The 11618-nt window shown below is 46.9% G+C and overlaps 1 protein-coding gene across 1 annotated transcript in view; it reads left to right on the top strand.

The window, feature by feature from the left end:
- The window catches only part of fat4 (FAT atypical cadherin 4), a 97186-nt gene extending 92386 nt beyond the window's left edge, over positions 1 to 4800 (top strand). Inside the window, exons 16-17 of the mRNA XM_076292151.1 lie at positions 1 to 257; positions 1642 to 4800. The exon at positions 1 to 257 is cut by the window's left edge and continues 5 nt beyond it. Of these exons, the coding sequence (XP_076148266.1) occupies positions 1 to 257; positions 1642 to 3539 (2155 nt within the window). The 3' untranslated portion in view covers positions 3540 to 4800. The remainder of the gene's footprint in view (positions 258 to 1641) is intronic.
- The last annotated feature ends 6818 nt before the right edge of the window (positions 4801 to 11618 follow it).

The raw sequence follows: 11618 nt of genomic DNA, 5'->3' as shown, positions 1-11618 counted from the left end.
GAACGGGAATCTGCAGTACGTCTCGGACGCGGGCGTAGCGGGAAAGGTGGAGCGGACTCTGGCCGACGTGGCGTTATCAGACGGACAGTGGCACACCCTCGTCCTCCAGAAGAACGGAACCTCCACCTCGCTCCGCCTAGACGGGGCCCACCTCCGAGTCATCCCACACACCACCCAGGACTTCGGAGGGGTCAACGTCCTGACCATGTCCGTCGGAGGCGTCCCTCCTGGTCCAGCGCAGCCCAAATCAAGCCCAGGTCAGTAATGGGAGAAGGAGCACCGGGAAAATGATCTGTTCATCGCCAAGGCGATGGAGGTTGTTTCCTCTGTGGAATACCAGAATGATTAGGTCAATTATAGAACCGCCAGGGCCCCGTCTTTTCCCTTTTCCTTTCCTCTCTCAATGAGCTGCAACCGGTTCAATACAATAAAGAAATTCCAAAACAATCCCTCAGATCAATACTAGATATGTCTTGTGTCAGCCAAAAGGAATCATGCCTTGGATTGGTGCTGCCTCTTTTTTTTCTTTTGTTTTTCTCTCTCTTTTCCTTTCTCTTCTTTTCTTTTTTTTTTTTCAATCTCGAAAAAAGAATCTCAAACAAGTCACGCAGACGAGCCAGAGGGCTTTCTTGGGGTTAGTGTCTTATTGTTGGGCCTCGTGTTTCCTTGGATCGCCCTCTAATTCACAGCTCACATTTCCTACGGGTCTGACTGGAGGAAACTCAGAGTGGAGGTGAGACGGAGGTCTTCCAGAGGGAGGGAGGAGATGAGACATTAAATGTCTTGACATCTGGCAGAAAACAGCCATCGCAGGGGGAAGGAATGGTGGACTTATATGGCAACATGTCTGATCGGGTCTGATCTGTGGGCCCCATTCACACCGCGCCATATCAGTGGCGCTGCTTGGGAAGATTGTTTTGTTTTGAAGGCGCAGAGCTTGCACGTTATTTACAGTGCCTGATCAGTGCCAAGTGGTGATTGTGCTTGCCAGGGGTTGGGTGGGGGGATATGGCTAAGGGGCCTGTAACATTTGGTAAATAGAAACCAAAGGGCTTCATTTTTCATTGGGATGAACTCAATGGATTCCATCTATTCGCATTAGTGAGCCCATATTGTGAAGTGAGGCGAGGTCTAAAATTGTCACAACAATATATTTCTTCCAGATGCATGTCCTTAACCCGTGTTTAATAAATAATCATGGAATGTTGCATTTTAGATATGTTTATGCTGTAGATATACTGTATACATGTATATACTATATACTCTATACACTTTTATCTATACATATTATAGATATCAATGTATATTTCCTTTTGATGGAATGTTTCCTTTCACTTATCCATTGTATTTGATGAGAAGTGATTTGTTGAGGATTCCTCCAACAGGAAATTTGTTGAAATATTGGCCGATTCTGCACCGTTTTCCCATCCAAACAGTTTAGAAGACTGCCTTGATTATAGCTTTTACTCTAAATGTTGGCAAAGAAAACAAGTGATAAATCTCGGCTCACTTGGACGGTACCCCGTCGCGGCCTATTTGTTGTCTTGATCTCCCTCCAGACTGGCTTCCTGTTATCTGAACAACTCCCTCTTTCTTCCCCTCTCTCTCTATCTCTCCCTCTCTATCTCTCTCTCTCTGCAGGTTTTGAAGGCTGCTTCGCCTTTGTGAAATACAACGGTGAGAACCTGCCGTTCAGCGGCGAGCACAGCTCGGTAGCCATCTCCAAGTCGGACCCGTCGGTGAAGATCGGCTGCCGCGGGCCCAACCTGTGCGAGAGCAGCCCGTGCTGGGACGGCCTGATGTGCGTCAACCAGTGGTACACCTACCAGTGCATGCCGCCGGGCGACTGCGCCTCCAACCCGTGCCAGAACCGGGGCAGCTGCGAGCCGGGTGGCCCGCGCGGCGGCTTCGCCTGCGTCTGCGAGGAGCACTACACGGGCCGGACGTGCGAGACGCTGGTGGCGTGCCTGGGCGTGCAGTGCCCGCAGGGCACGGTCTGCAAGGCGACGGCCGCCAACGGCGGGTTCACGTGCGCGGCGGGCGCGGCCGCCTCGGAGATGACGCTGCCCATCTGGGCGGTGCCGGCCATCGTGGGCAGCTGCGCCACGGCGCTGGCTCTGGTGGTGCTCAGTCTGATCCTCTGCAACCACTGCAAGGGCCGACGCAACAAGAGCAAAGTGCCAAAGGAGGAGAAGAAGCCCAAGGAGGAGAAGAAGAAGAAGAAGAAGAAGAAGGGCAGCGAGAACGTGGCCTTCGACGACCCCGACAACATCCCGCCGTACGGCGACGACATGACCGTGCGCAAGCAGCCCGAGGGCAACCCCAAGCCGGACATCATCGAGCGCGAGAACCCCTACCTGATCTACGACGAGACGGACATCCCGCACGGCAACGAGACGGTCCCGAGTGCGCCGTGCGCCCCCTGCCCGGGCCCCGAAGCCGAGATCGAGCACTACGACATCGACAACGCCAGCAGCATCGCGCCGTCCGACGCCGACATCATCCAGCACTACAAGCAGTTCCGCAGCCACACGCCCAAGTTCTCCATCCAGAGGCACAGCCCGCTGGGTTTCGCCCGCCAGTCGCCCCTGCCCCTTGGGGCCAGCAGCTACACCTACCAGCCGGCGTATGCCCAGGGCCTGCGCTCCACGCCGCTGAGCCACTCGGCCTGCCCCACGCCCAACCCGCTGTCCAGGCACAGCCCAGCGCCCTTCGCCGCCAAGCCGTCCACCTTCTACCGCAACAGCCCCGCGCGGGAGCTCAACCTGGCCCGCCGCGAGGGGAGCCCGCTGGACCTGCACAACGAGGGGATGTTCAACTACGCCACGAGGCTCGGCCGGCGCAGCAAGAGCCCGCAGACCATGGCGGGCCATGGCTCGAGGCCCGGGAGCCGGCTGAAGCAGCCCATCGAGCAGATCCCCCTGGAGACGGGCCCGCCGGTGGGGCTGTCCATCGAGGAGGTGGAGCGCCTGAACACGCCGCGCCCGCGCAACCCCAGCATCTGCAGCGCCGACCACGGCCGCTCCTCGTCGGAGGACGAGTGCCGGCGGCCGCTGTCGCGCGTGCGCAACCCGGCCGACGGCATCCCGGCGCCGGAGTCGTCGTCCGAGAGCGACTCGCACGACTCCTTCACCTGCTCCGAGATGGAGTACGACCGCGAGAAGCCCGTGGCGTACGGCTCGCGCGTGCCCAAGCTCTCGCAGGTCAACGAGTCGGACGCCGACGACGAGGAGTACGGCGGCCGGCTCAAGCAGCGGCGCTACTCCAGCCGCAGGGCCGAGGGCGGCCCGGCCGCTGGCGCCCAGGTGCCCCTCACCGAGCACCACCACCACACGCTGCCCCACAAACTGGGCTCGCAGGCGGGCAGCTTCAACTGGGATAACCTGCTGAACTGGGGCCCTGGCTTCGGCCACTATGTGGACGTATTTAAAGACCTCGCCCTGCTCCCCGAGAACGCGGCGGTGAAAGACATTGAGATGAACAGTGGGGACGGGTCAGTGACCATCCTGAATGAAGGGGAGGCTGAGCAATATGTATGAGACTATTTATTCGCTCACACTCGCACATCGTGTTCATTCAACTCGCAAAAATCAAGACTGTGCCGATTTTGTGAGCAGGAGGATGTTAGCAATAAGTACGTGGACTCTCGTTTTTTTTGTTTTTGAAATAGGACGACCTTAAATGCAGTAAGGCAGAAAATTCAATAGACAGCCAGCTCTTTGTTTGCCAGTCAACTTCACACGATCATTGATCTGTCAGATGATGTCAACATCCATGTGTTCAAACATGACATGGTGTGCTCCAAAAATGAGGCCAAGTCCTAACGATTGTCTGGACCTGTAAGGGGATCCATATGCACAAAATCAAATTTAACTGTCACTTATTACCAATATTACAGTTTGGTTTCAAAATGTTCCTGTCACGCTCTTAACTTTTTGAGATAAGATAGTGATAGAAGCAAGACGTTGAATTCGTTGAATTCCAAGGCCATAGCATTACAGAAACCAAGACTGTGTCCTCCCCATCTGTTATTCTTCATAAGGAGAAGCATGTGTTTGATCCACGTGTACCTGTACGTATCAAATACACCCCTCAGTGCAAAAATGAATACAGTGGTTAGCCAAAATGCTAATCAAGTCCTGCCAATGTTATGTGAGAAAGATTAGTAACTACCCCTACATTGTTGCTTTTGTGGGGTTTTTTTCTTATCTGAATGACAGGCTAAGCATTCTTAGAGCTGAGAATAATTAAGAGTCTGCCTTATAGACATTTGAGGAGCTATTGGAGAGTGGTGAAGTGCTCTCTTTGTTATTGTGGTGTTGTTGTTGCTACGGGGGACTGGGGGTTGAGTTGCATCGGCGACGGAATCCAGCAGGCTGAAAGTGTTCACGGACTGGCCAAAGGGAAGATTGGAGAATGGCTTATGGACGCCATCCCAACATCAAACCCACCCCACAAAAAAAAAACTATGAAGTTGTGTACATTTTTATTATTTTTATTTGAAGAAAATTGTGGAAAACATTGTTCTCGGTGTTGTTGTATGTTTTGTTTTGTTTGTTTTTGTTTTGGTCCAGTATTTTTAAAGGTGTACTGTTTCTATGTTTTTTTACTGTTTATTAACTTAAAGTACTTAAGCAGTGTTTTTATGGATATTTTCATATGCTGGAAATTATGTTCTTACTTTCAGGGAAAGTAAGACTGAAGTACTTATTTTTTACATTTGTTACTTATGTAACATCAGTATTTTCCATTTTTGATAAAACTATAACATACTGTATGCTTTATACATGTAAAAGCCAATAACAGAATAAAAAAAATATTTATTTAAAATATGCATTATTCCATCCTAACACCACTATGTAAATCTATAGAATGCATTGAGCCAAATTTAACCTTAACCTTGGAACCGAGGGTTGTCCTAAAATAGAGACAGCTTCAGCATAACCCTTGGGCCTTGATAGCACTTTGGTAGTGTGGGTGGTAAGGTATTCAATACACACAGAGCCCTGTGCGCATTCCGACGAGAGTTTAAAGAAAGCCTGAACTGACTGGAACAAAACATTTTAAAAAGGCCGTCAAGGGCCCAAATGAAACGGAGCCACCGCGCTCGCAAGCCAAGCACAACACCGGGAGGACACAGCGACGCGGGGCCCTATATTGCTTTCAGCAATTATTTACATCTGGCCCCACAGAGCCAGGCAGGGGCCCGACGATCCCGGAATGCGACGTGCTTATCTTCTCCGTCATCGAGAGCGCAGGGTACGCGGGGGAGAGTGCGAGGGAGAGAGAGAAAAGGAGCGCGGCGAAGAGTGACAGCCTGGGGGCCGTGTGCGAATTCGTTCCGTGGCCCTTTTACGGAACGCCGCCACGTTCCTGCGGGGACCGATGTTGATGAAACCTCCCGGAGGATTCCGCGCTCATGCCAGTGTTCAAACAATGTGGACGGCCATGATATCAACAAACAGAGAACATACAACACCTCTTGTAAACATGTAAGACAATGAATCCCAATAAACTTCACAGTGTTCCTTTAATGTGCAAATGGCATGCTGAGCTCTGGACTCTGGAAAGGGCAAGTTAGACAGAGAGAGAGAGAGAGAGAGAGAGAGAGAGGAGGAGGAGAAAGACAGCATAGAGAAGTCAAGATAATGCAGTTTCCATTTCGACTATGTCAACAAGAGTTTACACACAGCCACATCATAGCAGCTAGTATATACTGCACAATCATTTGGATGTTGATATATCATTCATTCTAACAGTAAGTGCTAATCTGTCTAAACTACTCATTAGTATCGTATGGTGAACTAATGATGGTCGGGCTTGTGGTAGTATAGCGGTAATTGATCAAATCACTTGGGGACGGGAACTAACATTCTCTGACCACTTTCATCAGCTTGGGATTTCTGTAGGTTACCATGATTGCATGTTTATGCTATCACTGCATGATCGAAGCTGAATGTTTAAATGAGTCTTTAGACCCTGTGGATGTGAAGTAAGGCAAAGTCGATTTCCCATGGAGGGTGGTTTGTTTGTTTGTTTTTTCGTGGGTCGGAGATTGACACATCCACAAGTGTCTACGGTGTCGTCTTTACAGTAATAGACTGCTGTCTGCTCTGGTATGCCCTCTTCACTCAAGGCTGAAATTTATGTGTGTGTGTGGTAGGATGACATTATTGTTGACCTCCTTCATGCTCCCTCAAAGCCAAGGATGTACATTTGGGATGCTGTGCTGATCTAGAGGACTCACTCACTGTCAGCATAGTAGTCAGCATGTAATTAAAATACCACCAAGTTCCAAAAGTGGGCTTGTGGATCTCCCAAATATACATTAGGGGTCTCTTTGAACCGTGATTTAATTTCAGCATTATTGCTCATCAGTTTTTGGCCATTATGGTAGTCTTGCTCTGTGAAGTACTTCACAGACTGGTACCATGTGATACCACTGATATCCTTGCCCATGGAGGACACGATAAATTCAATGAATAAAACAGGGCACAGCAGTAGTCACTTCATCTCTAAATAAACACAAAATGTTCATCAAAGTGATCGTCGCCTCTTTTATCTCTGTGGTTTTTGATCTATTATAGAGCTTTATGTGTAATACATGAAGATAGGCATGAGCATGCTATTCCCAATATGTCTTTGTAGCATCCCAAGTCGTGCAGAAAAGCAGATCCAGAGGTACTGTATGCAGAATTTGATATTACTTGGGGCAGGTCCTTCAGAGGTCTTCGAAATGGATCATAAGTTAAGAGCAGCACATCCAAGAACATGTCCCATTTGTCCCTGCAATACTTCCAGCACCAGATCGACAAATTATCACCCTGTCTTAAGGGAGGTTTCAAATCACATCTGTATCAAAGCTGTGGATTTGGTCTGAATGTGTTGCCGCCATGCTGACTGTACTCAGGCCAAGCGTTCCCTTCTCAACAGGCATGGGAAATATCAGAGATCGAAAGTGCAGGGAAGAGAGATGCACATCTGCATAGTTTTCTGCGACTGCTGCTGCTGGCTCTTTTTTTCTTTTGATGAGATGCTCTCTGTAAACAGCAGGAGGATTTAAGAAATGTCTCACAGCGCTCTTTTTGGAACTGCGACCGTAGTGGCACATGTGAGATCAGCACCGTCCTTTGATTGGCCCCCTCTTGGCGTACAGCGCAGCGCCATGTTCCGAGACAGCCCATATGGCTGGAAACCTCCACCAAAGTGCGCAACCCGGACAAGAGCATTGTCAATAGGTTAAAAAAAACGAACATCATCACAACAAATGTGGCACATGTGTGGACATGTGGTTTTGATTCACACCATGACAATGTGCTGTTTCAGCATTTTTCTTTTTTCTCTTGTTTAATTCATGGCATCGCTGACTAAAGTGCCTCAGTGCTCTGGGTGTTTTGCCAGCTTTCGGAGCTGTCTGCGGACAGAGGAAAGGGGGGTGGGAGAGAAGGCACTTTAGCCTTTACTAAGCCAATTCTACTGTTCCCAAGGGTGAGGTGTGTGTGCTGTAAGGTCTTTGGTATGAGCAAATTCACCTCAGGGTTTCTTACACAGAAAACATGGCTAACTGTTTTTCTTTCTATTGAGACTGACCGAACTTTGTGACAATGACAATGCAACCAAAGAGGGAAGGGAAAAGATTCTTTGAGTTCATTTTTAGAAAGGCGCAAGTCATAAATCGTAAATCGATGTTTCAATGAAAGCCTAGGCTATGAAAAGAAAATGGAGGGCCTTTGCGAAGTCCACCGTCCACTCTTTATGGGAGCGTAAATCAGTGATGGTCAGCAAGAAAATAACACACAAGGCTGACAAAACTCCCACGTACGAAACCGCGTGGCACACACAAATAACCGTTTCTGCCAAAGGTCCGCACAGACAAGTATGCCTCTGTGGCCGAATCCTCTGGTCCAGTGTTTACCTTGTCTGACCACTACCCCACCATAAGACACTGAGCACATTCCGACTGAAATTATGAAACAAAAGGAATGCAATGGTCTCAGAGGTTACAGTGCCGGCTGTGGTGGGGAGGACTATAAAGGACAGGGAAAGTGGCGACTGACTTGTAGAAAAAGAAAAACAAATGCTTGCAAGAATGTGTTAGTGGCAAACAGCAGCACAGTAGCTTTCCTCAGCTCAGCCACAGGGGTGTTTGCTGTTTCAAATACCCCCCCCCCCCACACACACACACACACACACACACACACACACACACACACACACACAATGTCATAGCCTCTCACCTAGTAGAGTAGTAGAGAGACCTCATTCTGCTGGGGAGTTACATATCTTTGTTCCGTACATTTCAAAATACTTTATGTGTTTAATTGCAGTGAAATTCATAAGAATCTTCAAGGAAATGTCAAGAATTTGCTGTGCAGCTAGATCAGTAATAGCATCAATAAATTCTGAACCGCAATCAGTCATACTTGAACCAGTACTTCAGTCAGTTGACAAACTAACCGTATTAACTAGCCAAAAAGTTTTCAATGGCCAGAATGATTTATGTGCCTTATATGAATGTTTACAGAATGTTTCCTGACATGTAGGCCAGTATGATAATTCTGGCAGTATCAGATATTTCTACATTATACTTCTCCAATACCTCACTTGTCCTCTACACGTGTGTGTTTGCGTTTGTGTGACATTTCCTAAGCTACACACAGTTCAAAAGCTGCAAGCTTTCTTTGGACTTCTTACATACACACACACACACACACACACACACACACACACACACACACACACACATTCCAGGTCCTACCGTGTACTAGCCTACTGAAAGTTATCTCGACTACTGACAAAACACAGAACATCTTACATTTCACTACATTACATTACATTTTAATGAGATCATTCCTGTGTGTGTTTGTTGAGTGTTTATGATTATCCATATATGGCATTCTGTGTAACTCATTTAAGTATCAATAATGAAGTACCAGGTCCTATTCGGAGTTCTGATGGGATGCAGTTTAAATGATAGTTTCTAAGCTACCACACAAACTGATAAATAAAGACAATTAAAGCGGCAAACGTACCATGAGAACACAATGCAAACATACTATCTTAATGAGATTATGAAGAACTAACGTCACATACTTTGTTTTATTATGTGTTAGTGCTCTGTTACAGTTGATGCTTGTTAGCATTGCCAAAAATAATTTAATAGCTGTGTAGCTTTATTTGAAGAACTTTCTTAAAAACAAGCTTCTTTTATTATCATTCGACACACAGGGCATGCGCAATAAGCCGCGAAACAAAAATCACATACAAATAAATTCCTTTCCCTTTCTGTTGCCGAATGCGCAGACAAACTTGGCAGCTGTTTAAAGCACATTAATTTCAACAAGAAAAACATTCATTGACTAATTGTCTCCTTCACTCATTGGGCACCTCCATGGCTGCATTCCCCCCAGGCTTTCCCATGCCCTGCTATCTTTTCTCCAGGCCTAATCTTTTCATTCTGTCAGGCCAGGCCCCTCTCTCCCTCTCTCGCTCTCACTCTCTCTTTCTCTCTCCCCCGGCCGCCACAATGCTATTTCCAAGGTCTGGTCTTCATGCTAATCGTCTTTCAATGCCCTGGTTACCTCCCATGCACAGTCTGCTCCTGCACCTTACTTACTTCCCCCCAGTGTGGTCCTTCCTGCACTCTGCTATGGGAGCCTATTACCGTTCACAGAGGGAGAAGGAACTGTAAAAATATAGAGAGATTTATTTATTTACCATGTTTTATAATCACCAAATGAAATTTTTGAGGGAAACAACTTAAAAAATGTTGCTTTAAAAGTGTTATTTATAGTGATACATCAGTATTTATTTATTTATTTATTTATTTATTCCATGCTTCTTTTTCTTATCTGTCTTTCTCTCTTTTTCTGTTGTTGTTTTTGAATAGAATGATTCTCTTCCAGTTCGACTGGGTGCATTTGATGTTCTGGTGCGAGTGTCTGGTGGAGTGTTGAATGTAATCTTCACTGTGGGAATAACTGTTAATATCCAGTTGTCCCTTTACTGACACTGTGAAAGTCTCAATCTTGTGCGGTTAACATAAAGCCATTCAAAAGATGGCCAGCTTACTCATTATATTGACAGCCTACTACATTTGAGAGACAGCCAGCTCACTCACGGTCTCCCAATTGATGAAAGGGGACCTCTAAAACGAGCCCTGTGTGGTGTGCAGCCTACACAGGAGGTTATGAAAATCATAGTTCAGAAGTAAAGAAGGGACGCGGCTTTAGCGGGTTAAATGAGAGCAGCTCTCTCTGAGGCCCTCATTACTGGCACTAATTGTGTCCGTGTAGACCCCCTAAAATTGGCTAGCAGCTCCCCTGCTCAGGAGATCCCAGGCGCTCGGTGCTGAGACTAAAAAGCACGCACCATTAACATCTATTCAGGAACAGAGCCTTTGATCTTCCCTGAGACTGGGAGCAGGGGGATGAAGGGGAGGGCGGAGAGGGGAAGGGGGGACTCAACCCAGCTGAGTGGCAGAGCGGATCTGGGCCAAATCTGGGGCGGGGTATGGCTGATCTGGGCCCACGTCGGGCCGGATACGACAAGGGAAGGGCAGGGGGGGAAAGGGGGGGGGGGTGCAGAAAAAACATTAATCAACAATTCAAATGCACCCAATTATTGGACCATGAATAAAAACTCTAATTAGCATCAATTGCTTCCATATTGTTGCTATATTTGTATCTTTTCTCTTTTTTTCTCTTTTTGTGCATACACTTTAAAGAATTCGACATTAGCGTAATGTTTGCTTGAGTTATGATGGAGATGCTTAATTTCATAGTAAAATTGCAGCCTAATTAAAAAACCCTGGGTAAATATTTACTTTTTCATGCAACTTCCACATCTGCTTTTGTTTTGGTGGACACAGCGTACTCTCCACGCTAGGCCATCTCAGCTGCACAGACCAGATGACGAAGGAGTTAGATTAATAATGCACACTATTAGCAGTGTGTTCGTCAGGCAGTGGCCCTCACTTTGAGCATGCTATTGACATATTCTTTGAAACACACAAAACTAAACATTCATTTTGAAAATCTGTTTTTCTTGTTACAAAAATGGCCCAGGACACAAAATTAATTAAGTATTGGGGTGTAATTCTTTGTTTAATACAATATTTAACTTGGTTCATGGCTGATTTATTTAGACTACGAGGTTTCAGACTTACATGACTCAAAAAGCAATTTATGAAGACTATATGAGGTCGAGGTGCTTTGATCTGCCAAGAAAGATTTGTGATCAGCTGACGTGATGTGGGCGATTAAAATTCATGGGATGGGAAAGAGCATCAAGGGTAAACATATGCATTACACATTTTAAAAACCCTGTTAAGTGATGACACGGTCATTGTAAGGTCTTAATAATCCAATTAGCTAATCATTGTTATATTTATCCATAAGTTATATGTGCGTTCAATGAAATGTCTGGATTTATTAATTACGGTCCAGTGTTGAATTTGGACCACCTTTTAATCCCTACTCTCCCACTAGCCCACTCGGTCGGTTCAGTCTGCCAACAGCCAATTGAGCCTCTGTGTTGATGGTTCGGAAATATAAGCAGTGCACTCTATCATTACAGGCCTCTGTAATAATGTCTGTTGTTAAAATCTATGTCGACTG

The sequence above is a fragment of the Alosa pseudoharengus genome, unplaced genomic scaffold (genome assembly GCF_046254945.1).
Source record: "Alosa pseudoharengus isolate Yale_2024_CS ecotype anadromous, Long Island Sound unplaced genomic scaffold, YU_APseudo_1.1 YU_APseudo_1.1_scf_19, whole genome shotgun sequence".
NCBI classification, from domain to species: Eukaryota; Metazoa; Chordata; class Actinopteri; order Clupeiformes; family Clupeidae; genus Alosa; species Alosa pseudoharengus.
Note: the sequence above shows the minus strand (reverse complement) of the source record. Positions and strands in the feature narration are given on the sequence as shown.